The sequence below is a fragment of the Salvelinus fontinalis genome, chromosome 5, assembly GCF_029448725.1.
Source record: "Salvelinus fontinalis isolate EN_2023a chromosome 5, ASM2944872v1, whole genome shotgun sequence".
NCBI classification, from domain to species: Eukaryota; Metazoa; Chordata; class Actinopteri; order Salmoniformes; family Salmonidae; genus Salvelinus; species Salvelinus fontinalis.
Genome location: NC_074669.1, coordinates 31081495 through 31107888, shown reverse-complemented (window position 1 = coordinate 31107888; position 26394 = coordinate 31081495). Strand labels below are relative to the sequence as shown.

Genomic DNA, 26394 nt, shown 5'->3' with positions numbered 1-26394 from the left:
CACTGTATGTGGTTGTCTTCCCTCCCTCGCTAGCCTTTTCTCTCTGGCGCGCCGGGGAAGCAGCATATCGCCTGGATTCAGATCAGGAAGCCAAGGATTGATGTTGGATGTTTCAGGTAAGAACTGTCTGAGATTGGGTTAGTTTTTCATTTCCTCGTACAGCTTGTGGAGTTGGTTAGGCGAGCAGTGGGGTTTTACACATGTGCTAGGGTAGTGGAGAAGCGCTACAATTTGCTGCCAAAATGATTCATCACTTGTGGTGAGGAAATTCTAAGCTCTGTAGCCTTGTTATGTGTCGCTGTCCATGGTCCTGCACATGTAGAGGGTGCTGATGGCTTGTCTAGGGTTGCTGTCCAGGTAAATGTTATGCTGAAAGGACAGCTCCCTGGTGTGTCCCATTTGGGAATGCCTTATCTTGGCACTATACTTTATTCAAATGTAAAGTTAAATATGGAAATAGAATAATGACAATATTTTGTTGTTATACTGCAGTTGTATTGTTCCAGTTAGCATCTCATCATACTTTGTTTCATATTTCCCCACACTCTGGGACTGTGTGTGTGTGTGTGTGTGTGTGTGTGTGTGTGTGTGTGTGTGTGTGTGTGTGTGTGTGTGTGTGTGTGTGTGTGTGTGTGTGTGTGTGTGTGTGTGTGTGTGTGTGTGTGTGTGTGTGTGTGTGTGTGTGTGTGTGTGTGTGGAAATAAATAACTTTGTCTTTTCCATTTATTGAGAAGTCATTGTATATAAATGCCCAAATAAATGTTAAATTATTGAATTGTAGTTTTAGTTTTCTTCCTGAAATGATTGCCTTCATTTCAAATTGAGCCCAACCCTGGTGTGGTGTATTTGTGTGTGTGTGTGGTTCCTTGCACTCGTGCATGTGTGCGTGTGTGAGTGCATGCACATTTGTGTGTGTGTGTGTAGAGGTAGTGGAGCAGACAATGTGTACTGTATAGGATATGCAGTCACCCCTGAGCCATCCAGTTGTTTGGCATGTCATTAATAATGGATCCTAGAACTCATTAAAGCTGAAGTGACAGCTTGCTATTTACACCGGCTGGCAGGGAGAGAAATATGCTTATAGATGCACATTCCGAAAACATTCTGTACTCCAGCTGTTTAGACCTCTTCAGGATAATGACATGTTTCAGGAGGATAAAATACCAAATATATGATCAGAAAGTATATTTGATAGAGAGTAGGTAAGGTATTAAAGGTGTTATGTTATATTGATGTGTAGGCTTACTTCACATGTGGTTATTACACTGTTGTAAAGTCTTTGCACTAACAATGATTGTGCAGTTGTGTAGGTATTTTGTGTATTAATGTTCATTATAAACTTGGTGGGTCGAGCCCTGAATGCTGATTGGCTGAAGGCGGGGGTATATCAGACCGTATACCACTGGTATGACAAAACATCTATTTTTACTGCTCAAACTAAGTTTGTAAACAGTTTATAATAGCAATAAGGCACCTTGGGGGTTTGTGGTATATGGCCAATATACCACGGTTAAGTTAAGGGCTGTTCTTTACCACGACGCAACGTGGAGTGCCTGGATACAGCCCTTTGCCGTGGTATATTGGCCATATACCGCACCCCCTCGCACCTTATTGCTTAATTATATTGTGTATGTAAGGGATGGTGTCCTACTGGCTGTGTTAGCTAGTCTTCAAGGTTTTCCCTTCATTCTTTGTTGTGACAAGTATTGCTTTAATAGGCTTTGTATGTGTGCAAATAGTTTCCGAATGAGTGTGTGTGCACACCTGTTGTTTGATTTAGTGTATGTGTACAGAGTGTTGCAGGTCCCTCCTATGGGACTGACAGATAAACAGAGTGTTTGTTCCTGACTGTGTTCTCGTTACAAACTACTCCTGGGAAGATTGGCTGTTGTAGTCAATAATGAGTGTAATACCATGCCCAAACCAGAAGTGTGCGTGCGTCTGCCGTCGTGTATCCGCTATGGGTCCGCGGTCAAATGACCACCCCTCATCACTGTCAAACGCTCCCTAAAACACTTCTGCGTACAGGCCTTTCTAATTGACCTGGCCCGGGTATCCTGGAAGGATATTGACCTCATCCCGTCAGTCGAGGATGCCTGGTCATTCTTTAAAAGTAATTTCCTCACCATCTTAGATAAGCATGCCCCATTCAGAAAATGCAGAACTAAGAACAGATATAGCCCTTGGTTCACTCCAGACCTGACTGCCCTTGACCAGCACAAAAACATCCTGTGGCGGACTGCAATAGCATCGAATAGTCCCCGCGATATGCAACTGTTCAGGGAAGTCAGGCACCAATACACGCAGTCAGTCAGTAAAGCAAAGGCTAGCTTTTTCAAGCAGAAATTTGCATCCTGTAGCTCTAACTCCAAAAAGTTTTGGGACACTGTAAAGTCCATGGAGAACAAGAGCACCTCCTCCCAGCTGCCCACTGCACTGAGGCTAGGTAACACGGTCACCACTGATAAATCCATGATAATCGAAAATTTCAATAAGCATTTCTCAACGGCTGGCCATGCCTTCCTCCTGGCTACTCCAACCCCGGCCAACAGACCCACCTTCCCCCACAGCTACTCGCCCAAGCCAGCAGATGTTCTTAAAGAGCTGCAAAACCTGGACCCGTACAAATCAGCTGGGCTAGACAATCTGGACCCTCTCTTTCAAAAATATCCGCCGCCATTGTTGCAACCCCTATTACCAGCCTGTTCAACCTCTCGTATCATCCGAGATCCCTAAAGATTGGAAAGCTACCGCAGTCAATACCCTCTTCAAATGGGGTGACACCCTAGACCCAAACTGTTACAGATCTATATCCATCCTGCCCTGCCTATCTAAAGTCTTCAAAAGCCAAGTTAGTAAACAGATCACTGACCATTTCGAATCCCACCGTACCTTCTCCGCTGTGCAATCCAGCTTCCGAGCCGGTCACGGGTGCACCTCAGCCACACTCAAGGTACTGAACGATATCATAACCGCCATCGATAAAACGCAGTACTGTGCAGCTGTCTTCATCGACCTGGCCAAGGCTTTCGACTCTGTCAATCACCTTATTCTTATCGGCAGACTCAGTAGCCTTGGTTTTTCTAATGACTGCCTCGCCTGGTTCACCAACTACTTTGCAGACAGAGTTCAGTGTGTCAAATTGGAGGGCCTGTTGTCCGGACCTCTGGCAGTCTCTATGGGGGTAGCACAGGGTTCAATTCTCGGGCCAACTCTGTTCTCTGTATATATCAATGATGTCGCTCTTGCTGCAGGCGATTCCCTGATCCACCTCTACGCAGACGACACCATTCTGTATACTTCTGGCCCTTCGTTGGACACTGTGCTAACTAACCTCCAAATGAGCTTCAATGCCATACAACACTCCTTCCGTGGCCTCCAACTGCTCTTAAACGCTAGTAAAACCAAATGCATGCTTTTCAACCGTTCGCTGCCCGCACACGCCCGCCCGACTAGCATCACCACCCTGGACGGTTCCGACCTAGAATATGTGGACAACTATAAATACATAGGTGTCTGGCTAGACTGTAAACTCTCCTTCCAGACTCCTATTAAACATCCCCAATCCAAAATCAAATCTAGAATCGGCTTTCTATTTCCCAACAAAGCCTCCTTCAATCACGCCGCCAAACTTACCCTAGTAAAACTGACTATCCTACCGATCCTCGACTTCAGCGATGTCATCTACAAAATAGCTTCCAACACTCTACTCAGCAAACTGGATGCAGTCTATCACAGTGCCATCCGTTTTGTTACCAAATCACCTTATACCACTCACCACTGCGACCTGTATGCTATAGTCGGCTGGCCCTCGCTACATAATCGTCGCCAGGCCCACTGGCTCCAGGTCATCTATAAGTCTATGCTAGATAAAGCTCCGCCTTATCTCAGTTCACTGATCACGATAACAACACCCACCCATAGCACACGTTCCAGCAGGTATATATCACTGATCATCCCCAAAGCCAACATCTCATTTGGCCGCCTTTCCTTCCAGTTCTCTGCTGCCAGTGACTGGAACGAATTGCAAAAATCGCTGAAGTTGGAGACTTTTATTTCCCTCACCAACTTTAAACATCAACTATCTGAGCAGCTAACCGATCGCTGCAGCTGTATATAGTCCATCTGTAAATAGCAGACCCAATCTATCTACCTCACCCCCATAATGTTTTTATTTTATTTACTTTTCTGCTCTTTTGCACACCAGTATCTCTACTTGCACATCATCATCTGCTCATTTATCACTCCAGTGTTAATCTGCTAAATTGTAATTATTCGCTCCTATGGCCTATTTATTGCCTACCTCCTCATGCCTTTTGCACACACTGTACATAGACTTTCTTTTTTCTACTGTGTCATTGACTTGTTTATTGTGTTATTGGCTTGTTTATTGTTTACTCCATGTGTAACTCTGTGTTGTTGTCTGTGTCACACTGCTTTGTTTTATCTTGGCCAGGTCGCAGTTGGAAATGAGAACTTGTTCTCAACTAGCCTACCTGGTTAAATAAAGGTGAAAGAAAAAATATTTTAAAAAATAAAAAAGTGCGCAAATTGATTTTGTCCCCCCACACCAAACACGATCACGACATGCAGGTTGAAATATCAAAACAAACTCTGAACCAATTATATTAATTTGGGGACAGGTCGAAAAGCATTAAACATTTATGGAAATTTAGCTACCTAGCTTGCAGTTGCTAGCAAATTTGTCCTGGGATATAAACATTAAGTTGTTATTTTACCTGAAATGCACAAGGTCCTCTACTCTGACAATTAATACACACATAAAATGTGTACTTCTTCCAGGCTTTATCTTCTTTGGACTTTATATGGCGATTGAACTTTCATAATAAGGTGTATTACCACAACCAACCTCAGTTCATCTTTCAATGACCCACGTGGGTATAACCAATGAGGAGATGGCACGTGGGTATATGCTTCTAAAAGCCAATGAGGAGATGGGAGAGGCAGGACTTGCATAGCTTTCGGCGTCACAAATAGAAGTAACTTCTATTTTAGTGCCTGGCAACTCAGATGCTCGTTGGCACGTGCGAGCAGTGTGTGTCCAATGACTGAATAACATGTATGTGTAAATAAATTTTGCAACGCTCGCGCACGCAACACGTCCAATTTGGGCAGTGTGTAAAGGGCAGGTGTAGAGTGAGGACTTTTTGTTTATAAGAGAGTGCACACACACACACATATGCACACACCGAAGAAATTGATATGCTCACACACTCTTCCACACACCCACAAACACACCCCCACAAACTAACACATCCCTCTACTCTTTCATGCCAGCCCTAGGCTACGGGAGCAGCTCTAGCTATCACACCTTGGTGTTAATTTCCCAAGGTTTTTGACAAGGAGCCTCAGAGCGAGAGAGAGCCTTGTTCTTTGTGTAAGTGCTTTTTCTTCTACAGCTTCTCCCTATCTCTGCAGATTAGTCAGGGAGTGAATTACCTGCCTGCACACAAAAAAGCGCAATCCTACACACTTTGCTGCCACGCGGCGCATAGATCTCCTTTTGAAGAGCGGCCATGTTATTTCCTCAAACCCCGAAGGCTCTCCTGGCATGCATATCATCATAAAATGAAATGTAAAACTCCATATTCTGGGGGCCTCTTCTTATCATCAACTGCACAAGCGGCATACAAATCAGGTTGGGATCAGACACCACGGGAAAGGTCTCAACTTAAAGAGCTAGCTAATTGCTAATTGGGTATGGAGTTGCGAAACGAGGTGCTGCTAACAAGAATTAAAACGTGGGTATTTTTTCTTATTTTTGTCTCAGCCGTCCTTCCTGTGACATGCCGGGGAGCTGGAACACAGTCAGCGAGAAAAAAGGTTTCAGGAAGGAAGGATTCACAACGACTGTTTCTGTAGGGCAGTCTTTGCTTGTTGGTTGCTTCTTCCCATACCTGACCCCTTCCCATAATGGACCCAGATTAATATTAATCCTGGACAAAAAAGCATTCCACATGACAAATGTCCATTTAAAGTGATTTTCAGTCCAGGACCAGGCTTCATGTGGGTTGGGAAAGGGCCCTCAATGTGTGCTCATATTAATTTCCTCACATACTGTACATAACATTTTGACACAATCCCATCACAACACACTCACTCAGGAAATATGTTTATATTGCTCTGTTCTATTCTCTGCACTACTGTGACGGATTGAAGTGGATCACGCTGCTTTTTCAATTGTAATAAATGCCATTAACACACTCCCCGTAGATACACACTGTCGAGACTGTCTGCCTGACGATATCCATTACTGCCACCTCTCACACATAACACCAAATCCCCCACGACATCCAGCACTGTCATGTAGCAGCAGAGATAGTCTGAGATATGTTAACTGTCATATTATACTTGAATTTAACTAACAGCTTTGTTAGGTACTTGGCTTCTCACAGGTCTTCCTGTGTTATTACTCTGGGTATAGTTGGTGAAGAGGGTCATTAACAACTCTTACGCCATCTCGTTAGGGGAAAGTAAGGGAAACTTTTAGTGTATGTCTATATGAACCCTAAGTGGGCAGCATAAGAAGTCTATGAACCTTCACAAGGGTTAAAGAGTTAACCTATTGACCTTAGTAGGAACAGTTCATACTGTCCTCATAAGCTGTAATAGCAGCAGCGTATGGAGGACATATGAACCTAAGGTAGCAGCATAACAATGAACCTACACAAGAGCAGCATCAGAAGTATGTACAGTTGAAGTCGGAAGTTTACATACACTTAGGTTGGAGTCATTAAAACTCGTTTTTCAAACACTCCACACATTTCTTGTGAACAAACTCTAGTTTTGCCAAGTCGTTTAGGACATCTACTTTGTGAATGACACAAGTCATTTTTCCAACAATTGATTACAGACATTAATTCACTGTATCACAATTCCAGTGGGTCAGAAGTTTACATACACTAAGTTGACTGAGCCTTTATAAAGCTTGGAAAATTCAAGAAAATTATGGCCTGGCTTTAGAAGCTTTTGATAGGCTAATTGACATCTTTTGAGTCAATTTGAGGTGTACCTGTGGATGTATTTCAATGCCTACCTTCAAACTCAGTGCCTCTTTGCTTGACATCATGAGAAAATCAAAAGAAATCAGCCAAGACCTCAGAAAAGAAATTGTAGACCTCCACAAGTCTGGTTCATCCTTGGGAGCAATTTCCAAATGCCTGAAGGTACCACGTTCATCTGTACAAACAATAGTACGCAAGTATAAACACCATGGGACCACGCAGCCGTCATACCGCTCAGGAAGGAGACACATTCTGTCTCCTAGAGATGAACGTACTTTAGTGTGAAAAGTGCAAATCGATCCCAGAACAACAGCAAAGGACCTCATGAAGATGCTGGAGGAAACGGGTACAAAAGTATCTATATCCACAATAAAACGAGTCCTATATCGACATAACCTGAAAGGCCGCTCAGCAAGGAAGAAGCCACTGCTCCAAATCCGCCATAAAAAAGCCAGACTACGGTTTGCACATGGGGACAAAGATCGTGCTTTTTGGAAAAATGTCCTCTGGTCTGATAGAACTGTTTGGCCATAACGACCATCATTATGTTTGGAGGGAAAGGGGAGGCTTGCAAGCCAAAGAACACCATACCAAACGTGAATCATAGGAGTGGCAGCATCATGTTGTGGGGGTGCTTTTCTGCAGGAGGGACTGGTGCACTTCAAAATAGATGGCATCATAAGGAAGGAACAATTTGTGGATATATTGAAGCAACGTCTCAAGACATCAGTCAGGAAGTTAAAGCTTGGTCGCAAATGGGTCTTCCAAATGGACAATGACTCTAAGCAAACTTCCAAGTTGTGGCAAAATGGCTTAAGGACAATAAAGTCAAGGTATTTGAGTGGCCATCACAAAGCCCTGACCTCGATCCCATAGAAAATGTGTGGGTAGAACTGAAAAAGCGTGTGTGAGAAAGGAGGCCTACAAACCTGACTCAGTTACACCAGCTCTGTCAGGAGGAATGGGCCAAAATGTACCCAACTTATTGTGTAAAGCTTGTGGAAGGCTACCTGAAACGTTTGACCCAAGTTAAACAATTCTAAGGCAATGCTACCAAATACTAATTGAGCGTATGTAAACTTCTGACCCACTGGGAATGTGATAAAAGAAATAAAAGCTGAAATAAAATATTCTCTCAACTATTATTCTTACATTTCACATTCTTAAAATAATGTGTTGATCCTAACTGTTAAGGCAGGGAATCTTCACAAGATTTACATTTCAGGAATTGTGAAAAACTGAGTTTAAATGTATTTGACTAAGGTGTATGTAAAGTTCCGACTTCAACTGTACCTTCACAAGGGCAACGGAGCTAACCTATGAGCCTTTATAAGAGCACATAAAGCCTTTATAAGTTGTAAAAGGAGCATCGTATGGAGAACACCATGTATGAGGCTGTATTAAGGTCATGGGTGCCCAGGGGAGAAGCAGTGCTCTTAGCCTGGAGGTACAGCAGGGTGATGATGTTCCATATTAAAAATAATATCATATAATTGCTTTGCACTTCTGAGGAATTGGCATTTATTCTCAAATCAATGCACAAGTCTAACAACACATCTCACATAGCACTCAGATGGAGTACTGTATACGACTACCAGGAAAGTATGTCCAATAAAAAGTTGATTTATATTTTCTCCAGCATCTATCATGTCCTTGTGCAGCAAGAATAATGTGAACATGCTACATGGTTATTATCTGTTTAGCAGATGTTAATGCGAGTGTAGCGAAATGCTTGTGCTTCTAGTTCCGACCATAAAGTAATATCTAACAAATAATTTAGCCTAACAATTTCAAAACAACTACCTTATACACACAAGTGTAAAGGAATGAATACGAATATGTACATAAAAATATATGAATGAGTGATGCCCACAACGACATAGGCAAGATGCAGTAGATGGTGTAGAGTACAGTACAGTATATACATATGAGATGAGTAATGTAGGGTTTGAAAACATTATATAAAGTGTCATTGTTTAAAGTGGCTAGTGATACATAACATCAAGATGGCAAGATGCAGTAGATGGTATAGAGTACAGTATATACATATGAGATGAGGAATGTAGGGTATGAAAACATTATATAAAGTGTCATTGTTTAAAGTGGCTAGTGATACATAACATCAAGATGGCAAGATGCAGTAGATGGTATAGAGTACCGTACAGTATATACATATGAGATGAGTAATGTAGGGTTTGAAAACATTATATAAAGTGGCATTGTTTAAAGTGGCTAGTGATACATTACATCAAGATGGCAAGATGCAGTAGATGGTATAGAGTACAGTGTATACATATGAGATGAGTAATGTAGGTTATGAAAACATTATATAAAGTGGCATTGTTTAAAGTGGCTAGTGATACATTTAATTACATCAAGATGGCAAGATGCAGTAGAGGGTATAGTGTACAGTATATACATATGAGATGAGTAATGTAGGGTTTGAAAGCATTATATAAAGTGGCTAGTGATACATTTATGACATACATTTTTCCATTATTAAAGTGGCTAGAGTTGAGTCAGTATGTTGGCAGCAGCCACTCATTGTTAGTGATGGCTGTTTAACAGTCTGATGGCATTGAGATAGAAGCTGTGGATCTTTAAAGCTGCATCCTCTCAAATCAAGCTGTTGGAGCTGGCAACACTGTTCGAATAGGCAGGTGTGTGTGTGTGTGTGTGTGTGTGTGTGTGTGTGTGTGTGTGTGTGTGTGTGTGTGTGTGTGTGTGTGTGTGTGTGTGTGTGTGTGTGTGTGTGTGTGTGTGTGTGTGTGTGTGTGTGTGTGTGTGTGTGTTAGTCAGATATTGCAGTAGTTACTTCCAATAAAGCAAGATCTGAAACCCTGTTAGATAAATCCCATGCTGCTTGTGAGTGGTCCAATATGCAGTCCAATACTGCAGCCTTTTTTGGGAGCGCGCTCCCTTTACCCACTAGCAGCGCTCGCTCCCTGCACCTTTAAGAGTGCGTGCCTAGCTGAAGGTCACTAAACACAAAGCTCTCACATCTCCGTGGTCCAATATAGCGCATGCGCTCTGCCTGAGGACTGCTACACAGACTGCAATATGGCGAGAATGCCTGGCAGCGCAAACTGCCCTAGTGACACAGCGGGGACAGAGCGGGAGGAGCACATGAGTTGCCCGGAGACTGAGAGGAGCGGAGATGAGGAGGATGATGAGATCCAGGAGGTACAGATCACCGGGGAGGAGTACGGGGAGGATGAACTGGAGTGGGAGGCAGAGTGCGCAGACCCCAGCAGCTGCTCCGCTATGGAGACAGAAGCGGTCCTTATGCGTAGTACGGACCAGTGCAGCGGGTTGGGACCGGGAGCGAACCCTGGACTGTTTCACATCCCCGGACTGGACTCGGATCCGGAGGGAGACCTGCAGCCGTCTGACCGCTCCAGACTGAGCGAGAACACCCGCCTGGCTACCAGGTATGCGGTACGGATCTTCCGGGAGTACCTGAGCGAGAAATCCCAAAGTCCTGACTTTGAAACTCTGGACAAGGAGGCGCTGTGCGCGGTCCTGCAGTCCTTCTACGCGGAGGCACGCTCTAAAAGCGGCCAGCTCTATAGCAAGTCTTCCCTCATTAGCATTCGGAGTTCTCTGAACCGCTACCTGAATGAGCCACCGTACTGTCGCACCCTGGATCTCACCAAAGACCCGGAGCTACGCAGCGCCAACCTGACCCTGGCCGCGGTCATCAGAAAGCTGGAGGAGCAGGGTGCTGGTCCTGTGGTGCAGAAACAGGCAATCACGCGGGCGGACCTGAGAAAACTCTACACCTCCAGTGTTTTTAACATTGATACGCCGTTCGGGCTGCTCAACAAAGTGTGGTTTGAGACATGCATGTATTTCTGTACGAGGGGGCGAGAGAATCAGCGCGAGCTGGAGGAGGATTCATTCGGCCTGGCCATAGACGAGAATGGGAGAAAGTTTATCTATTTCAAAGCACTGGGGCCGTATCACAAGTCTCGCTCCGCGTGTTGGAATAAAAAGAGACCAGACCCGGATGAAGATACTTTGCCGCGCATGTATGAGACTGGAACTGAGTTTTGTCCATATGCCAGCTTTGTAAGGTATGTCTCGAAACGGAACCCATTGTGCAAAGCATTCTTCCAACGACCACGAGACCACTGCTGCGCAAGCGACATAACATGGTATGAGAACAAAGCCATTGGTAAAAACCTGCTTGGCACGAGGATGCAGATGCTGTCGCGTGCAGCCAAACTGTCAAAGACCTACACCAACCACTGCATCGGCGCCGTCTCCATAGCAACGCTCAACAGCATTGCCGGTATAGGGTCAAAGTTGGTGTCGCTTCAGATTGCCTCCGAAACAGTCAATGGTGGCGTGCAGTCTCATCTCCAGCTCGTGATCCCGTACATCCAACAGGTCACAGACACAGTGGAACTGAAGCCGCAGAGAACAACAAGGAAAGCTCGTGCTCTCTGCGGTTTTTCGGGACCTCCTTCTCCTAAGAAGCTCTGTGTGCGTCCCGGAGAACGCGCAATGTCCCCTGTGGTCATAGTGGACGGTACAGAGCCCGTGGACATCCAACCCCAGGAGCCCCACCGTCAGCAATCCGCTCCTTTACTGACTGACGTGGTATCCGCGCAGGTAATAGAGTGTCATACAGTGCACGGACAGAGATTATGCTTTTGCACTTTTAAATGTAATGCAGGATAACCTTACTTGTAGACAGCCTCTCAAAAACGTCCTCGGATTTAATGCGGAAATGAAATGAGTGCGTAATAGGTTATGTCGCCATTTGGTCACGCACCATTTGCTGTGTTAATGAAGTGTTTAAGTGTATAGAGACTACCGTAATATCCAATTTACTGTGAAAGTATTGACCTGTAGGATGTGTGTGGGTTTGTATTGTGTAGGAGTGAGTTTTGTATTCTCTTTGGGTGTTCTAGGTGCTTTAGTAAAGAGGCCATGGGCATTGTGCCTGCATTCCAAATGGCACCGTATTCCGGATGTAGTGCAACTGCATCTTGATTCAGTTTAGGAATCTAATGTTGAATTTGTTAAACGGGGAATTGCATTTGTTTTGATTAAATGTACACATGTATTGTGCTGTTGAAATTGTAGTTTTTGAAATTGTAACCTGTAGTTGTTGATTTCTTTTTTATTGGAATGTCCATGTTGAAATTGTTTGTCCTCAGAGCACCATTGACAATGAGACCCTGGTCTCAATGGGCTCCCGTGATTAAATAAAAGCTCAATAAAAATAGGGATTAGGGTGCCGTTTGGGATGCACACTGTGAGTGCAGAGGAGAGGACAGTAGTGAGTTTTTTTGGGACTCTGTCTGTTGCTATGGGTTACGGGCACCCCAGGCCCACAGTTATTAACCATGCACCACAGTGGAGCCGGCAGGGGTAGAGCCAGAGCGTGCAAGCTCTCACGGACACACACACACACACACAGCACACATCTCTTATACCCATTCGCCTAAAGCTCACATTTTTCTGAGACACAGGCACTATAATGAAAAAAAAAAGTATGGCAGGCTGTCTCAAGTAAGTATCTTTCCTCCAATGACAAAATTAGTGTGTGTGTGTGTGCGTGTGTGTGTGTGTGTGTGTGTGTGTGTGTGTGTGCGTGCGTGTCCAGTCTCTTACGAGTTTCCTGTTTTTGAGCCATTCCTCTAATGAGCCTGCCTGTTATGTGGCCCCGGGGAGATGGACATGTCTGCTGCATTACCAACAGCTCTGCTCATCTGATTTCTGCTTTATCAGCTACATCTCTCTGCCCCTTTATCTCCCTCTATCTCTGTATATCTACAGTATCTTACTATTTACTGTGTTCTCAGCTTTAAGAGGCAGACTCCGACCTGCGGCCATGGCTGTCTCTCTCCCTCACTGCACTTACCACAGTAAATGCTGACCAGTAGACTTTATAGCTTGTTAGTTTTTCTGAAGTGCAGATTTTCGTGAAGCATTTACAAGGGTTTTTAAACCCTCCTCGATAAGGTAATGTCCTCACCTGTCTCAAAACCTCACCTGTATAGCAGGAGGCTGACTCCTATCTGTCTCTGAGCTCCTTTAACTACACTCAGATCTCTCTTCGCAACCCAAAGCTACCCCTGATATACACACAGACTCTGAAAAGGGCAAACACACTCTTCGTCATGCAGTGCAGTGCATCATGAGTTCTGTGCTCAAAGAGTTGGCGCAGTATGAATGAAGTCTCAGTCTACTGCTCCTTACTAGTGTCCTGTCTCTACTTGGTCGCTCATGGAAGAACTCTGTAATGCCTCATGTGTTTAACGGTTTACAGTATGTGTGACAAATTTTTGTTTGACATTTGTGTACATTGGACAATAAAGTATTCTTATTTTTCTTCTTGTCTCCCAGGATAGCCGTAATAGCAGCATGGCCAGTAGGCCGCTGGTCTCCCAGTCCCCTGCCTCTCCACTGGGCTCTGGGGGTATCGGGGGCATCCCCACCCCCGCCCAGCTCACAAAGACCAACGCCCCTGTACACATAGATGTAGGAGGACACATGTACACCAGCAGCCTGGCTACACTAACCAAGTACCCCGAGTCACGGTAAGACACACACACACACATAAGGTGTTTGAGATCAACTACATTGAAGTGGATTGCACAGTCACTGATCTACAAATGACATTGCGTTCCAAATAACTACTCATTATGTGATCCAGATTAGCGATTCTGCGCCTTGCCTTGCTCTAACTGATCCCCTCAAACATGAACATGCACACTCTGATGACAATCACAATGATGATATCACCTCCCACCAGGATTGGTCGTCTATTCAACGGGACAGAGCCCATAGTGTTAGATAGTCTGAAACAGCACTACTTCATAGACCGAGACGGCCACATATTCCGCTACATCCTCAACTTCCTGCGGACGGCCAAACTGCTCCTCCCTGACGACTTCAAAGTGAGTATCTCTGACACTGAGTGAGAGATACTGGAAAACCTCGTCCATAATTCCTTTCTGATAGCATAGTGTGTGTGTGTGTGTGTGTGTGTGTGTGTGTGTGTGTGTGTGTGTGTGTGTGTGTGTGTGTGTGTGTGTGTGTGTGTGTGTGTGCGTGTGCGTGTGCGTATGTGTTCCAGGAGTACTCTCTACTCTGTGAGGAGGCCAGGTTCTTCCAGCTATCCCCACTACAAGCAGAATTAGAACGCTGGAGGAGTGAGCGCGAGGCCAGGAGTGTGTGGCGTGTGTGTGAGTGTGTGGTGGTGCGTGTAGCTCCAGAGCTGGGGGAGAGGATCACTCTGAGTGGAGACAGGGCTTTGATCGAGGACGTGTTTCCAGAGGTCGGGGACGTCATGTGTAACTCCATGAACGCAGGCTGGAATCATGACTCTACTCACGTCATACGCTTTCCACTCAATGGATACTGTCACCTCAACTCTGTACAGGTAACATGGCAGACACTACCCTTTCAATACCACTGCTTACCATGAAAACAACTACCCAACATCCTAAAATAACAGATTACGTCACCTCAACTCACAACGAATAAGGTCACCTCAACTCATATCACGTTAAACCACCTCAACTCTGTGTAGGTAGCCTTAAAGACATGCTCCAGAACTTTGGCGACTACAAAGTATTTTTTATCTTTGCGCTGGATGTGTCAATGTGTAGTTCATACATGCATAATCTATGAGCAGAATTACTGTTTTACCTCAATTAGCCATGAAATCCCTAGTTTGAAAACAACTGTTTTTCTGGAAGCTGTGCTGCGCCATTTTCCCTACATTTTCTCCCACGTGGGCCAGCCCCCTAGCAATTTCAGTTCAACCAATGAGCTTCAGCCCCTCGCCATTTGAGTGACAGCTAGCAAGAGGCACATCATGCACACACAGCAGAACGAGAGGGAGCACAATGACGCTGTGTACATATCTGCACATACGGTATGTGACGTAGTACGCAATGTTCGGGGAAACCTTTTGGCTTGTGAGTGTTACTTTCAGAACTACTGGCTAAAAAGTAAACAAAATCTCTTTAACTCCGTACACGTAACATCACACTAACCAGTACCCATGGCATAAGCATAGTATAACCTTAAATAACCTCATACAGGGCCAGACCAGCCAGGGGAAAGAGAGATTAATCCTGTTTAGATATGAAAAAATGTAGCCATCGACTACCGGGTCTGCTGGAATGGTAGGAAAAAGCAACTGTCACAGAGAGAGGGAGGGAGAGTGAGAAAGAGACAGACAGGAGGCAGAGAGAGAGAAAAACAGAGAGAGAGAGAGAGATGGAGGCAAACAAAGGTTTCTATTGTACTGCCTGTGACAGTCACACAGAAAGAGAAGGAGAGAGCGACAGAGTAAGAGAGACAGAGAGAGAGAGAGCCAGGGATGGAGGCAGACAGAGAGGATAGAGTAACAGCTGCTCCTTCAGGGCATGCTAATGGAATGTCATCTTGCAGCTATAGCGAGAATGTCTGCCTACCAAATGGCACATTATTACCTATTTAGTACACTACTTTTGACAAGGGCCTATAGTGCACTACATAGGGTGCCATTTGGGACACAGACAATATTATTATATATATATATATTTCTGCATCTGTGTCTGCATCTGTTTGTCTGTGTTGTATGTGTGAGTTGTCATGAGAGAGGGGATGTGTGTTTTTAGATCAGGGAAGGACACAGTGAGATGGCTGGCTTCTGCCTGCTCAGAAACAAACTGTGACCCCATAGGGAAAAATAATATATTGAACTATATTTCAATTAAATATTTAAATATATTGGGAAAATGTATTTAGCAATTATATAACTAAATAAAATATACAGTATGTACGTATTTGTAAAAGTTATGTGTAAAATACACACTCACACCATTCTCTACCCCGATGATAATGTTGAGTCTAGAGGCTTGAGAAAGTACATTTACATTTAAGTCATTTAGCAGACGCTCTTATCCAGAGCGACTTACAAGTACATACATTCATATATTTTTTTTTGTGTACTGGCCCCCCGTGGGAATCGAACCCACAACCCTGGCGTTGCAAGCGCCATGCTCTACCAACTGAGCCACACGCGGCCAATGTATTCACCCCCTGTCACGCCCTGACATTAGAGAGCCTTTTTTATTCTCTATTTGGTTAGGTCAGGGTGTGACTTGGGTGGGCAAATCTATGTTTCTATTTCTTTGTTGGCCTAGTATGGTTCCCAATCAGAGGCAGCTGTTTATCGTTGTCTCTGATTGGGGATCATTCTTAGGCAGCCCTTTTTCCCACATTAGATTGTGGGATCTTGTCTATGTCTAGTTGCCTGCGAGCACTACATAGCTTCACATTTCGTTGCACTTTGTTATTTTTGTTTGTGAGTTTCATCGGAATAAAACATGTGGAACTCTATGCACGCTCCGCCTTGGTCTACTCATTTCGACGGGCGTGACACCCCCCTTGGCATTTTTCCTATTTTGTTGCCTTACAACCTGGAATTAAAATAGATTTTTGGGTGGTTTGTATAATGTCATTTACACAACATGCTGACCACATTGATGATTCAAAATAGTTTCTCTTGTGAAACAAACAAGAAATAAGACAAAAAAACAGAACTTGAGCGTGCATAACCCTAGGTCAATACTTTGTAGAGCCACCTTTGCAGCAATTACAGCTGCAAGTCTCGTGGGGTATGTTTCTATAAGCGTGGCACATCTAGCCACTTGGATTTTTGTGCATTCTTCAAGGCAAAACTGCTCCAGCTCCTTCAAGTTGGATGGGTTCCACTGGTGTACAGCAATCTTTAAGTCATAGCACAGATTCTCAAATGGATTGAGGTCTGGGCTTTGACTAGGCCTTTCCAAGACATTTCATTGTTTCCCCTTAAACCACTCGAGTGTTGCTTTAGCAGTATGCTTAGGGTCATTGTCCTGCAGGAAGGTGAACCTTCTGCCCAGTCTCAAATCTCTGGAAGACTGAAACAGGTTTCCCTCAAGAATTTCCCTGTATTTAGTGCCATCCATCATTCTTTCAATTCTGACCAGTTTCCCAGTCACTGCCGATGAAAAACATACCCACAGCATGATGCTGCCACCACCATGCTTCACTGTGTGGATGGTGTTCTCGGGTGATGAGAGGTGTTGGGTTTGCGCCAGACATAGCATTTTCCTTGATGGCCAAAAAGCTCGATTTTAATCTCATCTAACCAGAGTACCTTCTTCCATATGTTTGGGGAATCTCCCATATGCCTTTTGGCAAACACCAAACGTCTTTGTATATTTTTTTCTTTAAGCAATGGCTTTTTTCTTGACACTCTTCCGTAAAGCCCAGTGTAAGGCTTAAAGTGGTGCTATGGACGGATACTCCAATCTCCACTGTGGAGCTTTGCAGCTCCTTCAGGGTTATCTTTGGTCTCTTTGTTGCCTCTCTAATTAATGCCCTCCTTGCCTGGTCCGTGAATTTTGGTGGGCGGCCCTCTCTTGGCAGGTTTGTTGTGGTGCCATATTCTTTCAATTTTTCTATAATGGATTTAATGGTGCTCTGTGGGATGTTCAAAGTTTTGGATATTTTTTTATAACCCAACCCTGATCTGTACTTCTCCACAACTTTGTCCGTGACCTGTTTGGAGAGCTCCTTGGTCTTCATAGTGCCGCTTGCTTGCTGGTACCCCTTGCTTAGTGGTGTTTTGCCAACTCTGGGGCCTTTCAGAACAGGTGTATATATACTGAGATCATGTGGCAGATCATGTGACACTTAGATTGCACACAGGGGGACTTTATTTAACTAATTATGTTACTTCTGAAGATAATTGGTTGCACCAGATCTTATTTAGGTGCTTGATAGCAAAGGGGGTGAATACATGTGCACGCACCACTTTTCCATTTTTTTATTTTTTATTATATATATTTATTCTTTTTCATTTCACTTCACCAATTTGAACTATTTTGTGTATGTCCATTACATGAAATCCAATTAAAAATCAATTTAAATTACAGGTTGTAATGCAACAAAATAGGAAAAATGCCAAGGGGGTGAATACTTTTGCAAGGCACTGTACCTTAAATAAGGTGTTTATTTCGAAAAGTCACTTGAACGTAGAACATATCTGTAAATATATTTTAAGATATATTAAAATAAAAATTTCCTGAGCTGTCAATCACAATTTGAAACGTTCCCAAGCCCCGCCTCCAACTGACAGAGCAGCCATTGCAATTTAGAATTTTCTATAGAAGAAGGAGAAGAGCAGGTGCCACCATCAAAAAACTTTCTCGTGGATAATGACATTTTATTTGATTATACGTTCATAACATTGAATTAAAATATGTTTTTAACCGGGTGGGTAACAGAGGAAGAAGATCACTTGAGTTTTCATCAATTTGCTAACAAAGCTACGTAGCTCCTTCTTTAGCTTGCCACCAACATGCAGTGTGCCTGTCCAAGGTAAGAATTGTTTTGAAAATTAAAATTGATAAGAGTTGTCCTGGAATAGAGCCAAGTAGAGTTAATGTCATGTACACTGCCTTCAGAAAGTATTCAGACCCCTTGACTTTTTCCACATTTTGTTACGTTACAGCTTTATTCTAAAATTGATCAAATTGTTTTTCTTCCTCATCGATCTACACACAATACCCCATAATGACAAAGCAAAAATAGGTTATTAGACATTTTTGCATATTTGGGGAGTTTCTACCATTCTTGTCTGCAGATCCTCTCACGCTCTGTCAGGTTGGATGGGGAGCTTTGCTGCACGGCTATTTTCAGGTCTCTCCAGAGATGTTTGATCGGGTTCAAATCTGGGCTCTGGCTAGGCCACTCAAAGACATTCAGAGACTTGTCCCGAGGCCACTCCTGCATTGTCTTGGCTGTGTGCTTAGTGTCGTTCTCCTGTTGGAAGGTGAATCTCCACCCCAGTCTGAGGTCCTGAGTGCTCTGGAGCAGGTTTTCATCAAGGATCTTGCTTCTGAGGCTCCCGAGTGGCGCAGTGGTCTAAGACACTGCATCTCAGTGCAGGAGACTTCACTGCAGTACCTGGTTTGAATCCAGGCTGCATCACATCTGGCCGTGATTGGGAGTCTCATAGGGTGGCACACAATTGGCCCAGCGTTGTCCGGGTTTGGCTGAGGTAGGCCATCATTGTAAATAAGAATTTGTTCTTAACTGACTTGCCTGGTTAAATAAAAAATAAAAAAATTGCTGTACTTTGTTCCGTTCATCTTTGCCTCGATCCTGACTAGTCTCCCAGTCCCTGCTGCTGAAAAACATCCCCACAGCATGATGCTGCCACCACCATGCTTCACCGTAGGGATGGTGCCAGGTTTCCTCCAGGCGTGATGCTTGGCATTCAGGCCAAAGAGTTCACTTTTGGTTTCATCAGACCAGAGATTATTTTTTATCATGGTCAGAGAGGTGCTAGGTGCTTTTTGGCAAACTCCAAGTGGGCTGTCATGTGCCTTTTACTGAGGAGTGGTTTCCGTTTGGCCACTCTACCATAATGGCCTGATTGGTGGCGTGCTGCAGAGATGGTTGTCCTTCTGGAAGGTTCTCCCATTTCCACAGAGGTACTCTGGAGCTCTGTCAGAGTGACCGTCTGGTTCTTGGTCACCTCCTTGACCAAGGCCTTTCTCCGCCGATTGCTCAGTTTGGCCGGGCAGACAGTTCTAGGAAGAGCCTTGGTGGTTCCAAACTTCTTCCATTTAAGAATGATGGAGGCCACTGTGTTCTTGGTGACCTTCAATCCTGCAGATATTTTTTTGTACCCTTCCCCAGATCTGTGCTTCGACACAGTCCTGTCAACTGTGGGACCTTATATAGACAGGTGTGTGCCTTTCCAAATAATGTCCAATTAATTGAATTTACCATAGGTGGACTCCAATCAAGTTGTAGAAACATCTGAATGATGATCAATGGAAACAGAATGCACCTGAGCTCAATTTCGAGTCTCATATCAAAGGGTCTGAATATTTATGTAAATAAGGTATTTCTGTTTTTTTTTTGTAAAACATTTGCAAAAAATTCAAAAAAACTGTTTTCACTTTGTCATTATGGGGTATTGTGTGTAGATTGCTGAGTTAAAAAAAATCTATTTTAGAATAAGGCTGTAACTTAACAACATTTTGGAAAAAGTCAAGGGGTCTGAATACTTTCCGAATGCACCGTATGTATTTTTTTTAATTTTATTTTCCAAAGCTATTATTAAATGTTATTGGCCAACCAAGCATTGTGTTGCTTGCTACCTAGCTGGCTTTAGTGAGGGTTGGGTGTCTCTGATACTTGCTAGATTATCTCTAGCAAAACATTATCCATTATCCTTCTAGTCTGGAGCCTCAGCTGCCTATGGACAGCCAATGTAAGTAGTCTTTTGTATCATTTAGCTAGCTAGTTCCCAATGAAATTTAAATTTGTTCATGAACATTAACCCCTTATTTATTCTTCATCTTGTGTAGAAGTGTTTCACTGACTCTCTGTCTCTAAATTATCCACAGGGTAACCTTCGGCTACTGAGTCTGCAATGGACACTGAAGGTAAAGGAATCTGCATTTTAAGTATCAATTTGATGTTCATGAACATTAACCCCTAATTCTTCATCTTATGTGGAAGCGTTTCACTGACTCTGTCTCTGCGTTATCCACGGGGTAACTCTCAACATGTGAGTCTGAAAATATAAACTGGAGGTGAAGGAATCTGCATTGTATCAATTTGATGTTCAAATACAGATGTTAACTGCACAGAGGTAATTTGTACATTATAATTTGTGTTTCAGATTCCACCTCCCAGTGACTAACATGACACAATTCAACAATGGACCAAGTTATTTGAGCAAAAAAATAAAGATTATTGAAAGCACACTTTTATTTGTCGGTCATTTGTATTTGTATTTATTAGGGATTTCCATTAGCTGCTGCTAAGGCAGCAGCTACTCTTCCTGGGGTCCAAACACATGAAGGTACTTACATTGCATCTAAAACAAAAGATTAAACATTATAACATTATTACACCAATACATATCTATAATACAAAATGTATAATACCACCATACAACAATATTACAATGTACGTGTGTGTAGAGTGCGTATGCGTGTGTCTGTACCTTTGTGTGTGCCTCTTCTGTTCCATAAGGTGTATGTTTACCAGTTTTTTAATCTGATTTTTAATCTGATTCTACTGCTTGCATCAGTTACCTGATGTGAAATAGAGTTCCATGTAGTCATGGATCTATGTAGTACTGTGCTCCTCCCATAGTATGTTCTGGACTTGGAGATTGTGAAGAAACCTCTGGTGGCATGTCTTGTGGGGTATGCATGGGTGTCCGAGCTGTGTGCTAGTAGGTTAAACAGACAGCTCGGGACATTCAGCTTGTCAACACTTCTTACAAAAACAAGGAGTGATGAAGTCAATCTCGCTTCCACTTTGAGCCATGAGAGATTGACATGCATATAATTAAAGTTAGCTCCCTGAGTACTTTTAAGGGTCATCCGTGCTGCCCTGTTCTGAGCCAATTGTAAAGTCCATCTTTGTGGGACCTGAACACTCTACTGAACAGTAGTCCAGGTGTGACAAAACTAAGGATTGTTGGACCTGTCTTGTTGATAGTGTTGTAAAGAAGGCACTGTAATGCTTTATTATGGACAGACTTCTCCCCGTCTTAGCTACTGTTGTATCAATATGTTTTGACCATGACAGTTTACAATCCAGGGTTACTACAAGCAGTTTAGTCACCTCAACGTGCTCAATTTCCACATTATTCATTACATGATTTAGTTGAGGTTTAGGGTTTAGTGAATGATTTGTCCCAAATACAATGCTTTTAGTTTTTGAAATATTCAGGACTAACTTATTCCTTGCCACCCGTTCTGAAACTAACTGCAGGTCTTTAAGTGTTGCAGTCATTTCAGTTGCTGTAGTAGCTGACACGTATAGTGTTGAGTCATCTGCATACATAAACACACTGGCTTTACTCAAAGCCAGTGGCATGTCGTTAGTAAAGATTTTAAAATGTAAGGAACCTAAACAGCTGCCTTGGGGAATTCCTGAATCTACCTGGATTATGTTGGAGAGGCTTCCATGAAAGAACACCCTCTGTGTTCTGTTAGACAGGTAACTCTTTATCCACAATATAGCAGGGGGTGTAAAGCCATAACACATACGTTTTTCCAGCAGCAGACTGATCGATATTGTCAAAAGCCGCACTGAAGTCTAACAAAACAGCCCCCACACTATTTTTATCATCAATTTCTCTCAGTCATGAGTCATTCATTAAAACTACACCACAACATGCTGTTGTAATTTAGTGCTGCACTTTGTAGTTTTCTGCATTTAATTTGTATGTAGCCAAGCTACAGTATGTAAGGTAAAAAGCTAAATTTTCCATTCATTAAAATACATGGCAACATATATTTTAAAATATATTTTTGAATATACACTGAACAAAAATATAAATGCAATATGCAACAATGTCAAAGATTTTACTGAGTTACAGTTCATATAAGGAAATCAGTCGATTTAAATAATTAGGCCTTCATCTATAGGTTACACATGACTGGGAATAAACACACTACATGATCAAAGGTATGTGGAAAACTGCTCGTAGAACATCTCCTTCCAAAATCATAGGCATTAATATGGAGTTTGTCCCCCTTTGCCGCTAATAGCCTCCACTCTTCTGGGAAGGCTTTCCACTAGATGTTGGAATATTGTTGCAGGGACTTGCTTCCATTCATCCATAAGAGCATTAGTGAGGTCTGGCACTGATGTTGGGCGATTAGGCCTGGCTCGCAGTCGGTGTTCCAATTCATCCCAATGGTGTTTGATGGGGTTGAGGGCAGGGCTCTGTGCACGCCAGTCAAGTTCTTCCACACCGATCTCGACAAACCATTTCTGTATGGACCTCGCTTTGTGCAAAGGTGCATTGTCATGCTCTAACAGGAAAGGGCATTCCCCAAACTGTGTCCACAAAGTTGGAAGCACAGATTCGTCTAGAAGGTCATTGTATGCTGTAGCGTAAAGATTTATCTTCACTGGAAATAAAGGGCCTAGCCCGAACCATGAAACACAGCCCCAGACCATTATTTCTCCTCCACCAAACTTTACAGTTGGCACTATGCATTGGGGCAGGTAGCGTTCTCCTGGCATCTGCCAAACCCAGATTCGTCCGTCGGACTGCCAGGTGGTGAAGCGTGATTCATCACTCCAGTTAACGCTTTAACACTACTTCAGAGTCCAATGGCAGTGAGCTTTACACCACTCCAGCTGATGCTTGGCGTTGCACATGGTGATCTTAGGCTTGTGTGCTGCTGCTCGGCCATGGAAACCCATTTCATGAAGCTCCCGACTAACAGTTGTGTTAACGTTGCTTCCAGAGGCAGTTTGGAACTCGATAGTGAGTGTCGCAACCGAGGACAGAGGATTTTTACACGCTACATGCTTCAGCACTCGGTGGTACCGTTCTGTGAGCTTGTGTGGCCTACCACTTCACGGCTGAGCCGTTGTTTCTCCTAGACATTTCCACTTCACAATAAAGGCACTTACAGTTGACCAGGGCAGCTCTAGCAGGGCAGAAACTTGATTAACTGACTTGTTGGAAAGGTGGCATCCTATGACGGTGCCACATTGAAAGTCACTGAGCTCTTCAGTAAGACCATTCTACTGCCAATGTTTGTCTATGGAGATTGCATGGCTGTGTGCTCGATTTTACACACCTGTCAGCAATGGGTGTGGCTGAAATAGCCGAATCCACTCATTTGAAGGGGTGTCCACATACTTTTGTATAGGTGCTCCTCTGGTGAGTAGGACGACCACGCAGTTGAGCTTCCCTGAGACGTTTTCTGACAGTTTGTGTATAAATTCTCCGGTTTTGCAAACCCACAGTTTCAGCTTCCGGGTGGCTGGTCTCAGACAATCCTGCAGGTGAAGAAGCCGGATGTGGAGATCCTGGGCAGGCGTGGTTACACATGGTCTGTGGTTGTAAGGCCGGTTGGATGTACTGCCAAATTCTCTAAAATGACAATAGAGGTGGCATATAGTAGAGAAATCATCATTCTCTAGCAACAGTTCTGTTGGACATACCTGCAGTCAGCATGCCAATTGTACGCTCCCTCAAAACTTGAGACATCTGTGGCATTGTGTTGTATGACAAAACTGCACATTTTAGAGTGGACTGTATTGTCCCCAGCACAAGGTGCACCTTTGTAATGATCATGCTGTTTAATCAGCTTCTTAATATTCCACACCTGTCAGGTGGTGGATTAACTTGGAAAGGAGAAGTGCCTTCCACCAGGGATGTAAACAAATGAATGCACACAATTTGAGAAAAATAAGCTTTTTGTGAGTATAACACTTTACATGTTGTGTTTAGAATTTTGGGCACTGTTTGTGCTATTGTTAGTAACACATTTACACACATGTTGGTTTTCTTCCACAGACTATATGACTGTGTGGTACTATCAACCCTGAATCAGCCCCTCTCTGAAATGACTTCTGACCACAATGGTGTGTGTTTTTGTGTGCGGTGTCTGTAATGCATGTCTGTTTGATTGACAGGTATTGGAGAGGTTGCAGCAGAGAGGGTTCGAGATAGCAGGGGCATGTGGTGGAGGAGTAGACTCCTCCCATTTCAGCGAGTACGTCCTACGCAGGGAGGGGAGGAGCAACGGAGAGCGTGGCCCCACCCTCATCTGCATCAAACAGGAAGCACTGGACTAAGCCCTGCCCGGGTCAGGGGTAACAGTGGATGATTGGTCAGGAGAGGAGCTGAAAGCCACGCCTCCATCTCCAAGGGAACACCAAGAGAGTCTGACCTGAAGTTTGTTTTAGATTTGTAAGGTCGTCGCTAGTTACGACAGCCACAAATTCATAAACCCCGCCTAATTCTACAATTTCTCTTAAATTATGTCATTTTTTTACATAGTCGGTGCTATGTCGGTGATGGTGATCTTACCTACACCAATAGGAGCGCAGTAGAACTATGACCTCTCCGCCATGAACCATGGAAGTCACTAACCTGGCGGTACGCAGCTAGACACTAGCTAGGTTTCCATTAGCTTGTACAGTCATTTTTTGTTGACATTTAGAAAGATTGCATAGGAAGTAGATGCAACAATTGTCCGTCCCGGTGCGTTTACATTGAACTGTCTTGTGTTGATAAAAACAGCTAGATGTAATGAGGTTGTTGAAGGGTTTTAAATTATCAATTTTGGCAAATTGTGCATTAATAAAGTGCCCACCTATCTGTTTCATGTCTCAGGTAGCTCGCAAAAGCCAGAATGGATAGATTGCAAGAATTTACTAATATTTGCCATATTTTTATCATTCTCATGTGCCTACTTATCGCCGTGGTCTGTGTCATGGTGTAACTTGCACTAGTTATTAAGATTTGAAACAATTTCATGGTGAATCTTCAAGTTCCAATGTAAAGCAATTCAGGCATTGTTGAAAGTCAAAACCATACTCTACTTGCGAAGAAACACAGTATTTTTTTCGTTGGAAAAATGTATGTTGCAAGCAGTAGGCATTTAGAAATAAATGTGGAGTGGAGCTTTATAGTTACGTGATAACGTCACATGCCCAGCGTACCTTCTGATTCTTTTTGCAATCTTAATTTATTCCATCATCATTTGTCACAATAAATCCACCCCTTGAATGGAATAAATGTATTAGATCTTTCGAAAATGTATCCTACGACTGCCGTTTCCATTACAAATGTCGCAATTTTTTTTGCCAACGTTGCTTTTGTTGAATAAACCTGGATGAATGGAAACTTGCCTAGTGACTGACACCTCTCTCCCTTCAAGCAGGGACCTAGAGCACACAGAGAGCAGCAACATCAGCACTGTCATAGTACTATTCATGTTTTCATGTAGGATTATTGTTTCGTAGTGTCATAATAATTCATTCAGATTCTTACAATAATGTAAATAGTCATAGAAATGGGATGCAGTCATGACTGAAACTCAAAAATTGAGAAACGGCACTGATGAATATGGAAGATATGCAGTTGAATGTTAAAAAGCACAAGTGCAAACAAGCACAGCCATCCTTGTCTGGGAAATCTAACCCAGCCTAAACTAAATAGATAAAAGGTCATATGTGGTTCTGTGAAGCTACAGTTATTATTATGAGGCACTTATGGAAGTTTTTCTTCTAGGAAATGTTGTAAACCAAAAATATGGTTTTCCCAGTTTTAAGTCTTTAACTTGTCATGAAAATGGAATTCTGAGGAGGTTCTTCATGAGACTTCAACATTTTATATTCATCACATTGATAGAAGAGATGTGTCTTGTCAGAGATTCAATTGATGCATGTTTTATTCTGATTATTACAGAGCAGCAGAGAGGATTTGAGGTCTGTATCGAAAACCCTCTCCCTCTGTTTCACTAGAGGAAAACCTGTATGGATGAATGTACCACAAAAATGTTAATAAATGTTTCATACAAAA

The 26394-nt window shown here is 43.3% G+C and overlaps 1 protein-coding gene across 2 annotated transcripts; it reads left to right on the top strand.

Annotated features, from left to right (window-relative positions):
• Nucleotides 1–26394, top strand: LOC129855467 (BTB/POZ domain-containing protein KCTD1-like). Of its 2 annotated transcripts, none has more exons than XM_055923171.1 (5): nt 1–116; nt 13386–13579; nt 13795–13939; nt 14119–14424; nt 24501–26394. In XM_055923171.1, exons 1-5 carry the CDS (start codon nt 108–110, stop codon nt 24660–24662), a joined length of 816 nt encoding a protein of 271 aa, XP_055779146.1. In that variant the 5' UTR covers nt 1–107; the 3' UTR covers nt 24663–26394. The 2 variants fall into 2 exon arrangements, with proteins under 2 accessions (XP_055779146.1, XP_055779145.1); XM_055923170.1 differs by lacking the exon at nt 1–116 and adding an exon at nt 9967–11642.

Excerpts from the sequence above, each read along its gene's own strand:
- LOC129855467 (XM_055923170.1), top strand. The coding sequence starts at position 10,086 with ATGGCGAGAATGCCTGGCAGCGCAAACTGCCCTAGTGACACAGCGGGG. Across the intron at positions 13,580-13,794 it reads ACCAAGTACCCCGAGTCACG|GATTGGTCGTCTATTCAACG; the intron begins GTAAGACACACA and ends ACCTCCCACCAG. Across the intron at positions 14,425-24,500 it reads GTCACCTCAACTCTGTACAG|GTATTGGAGAGGTTGCAGCA; the intron begins GTAACATGGCAG and ends TTTGATTGACAG.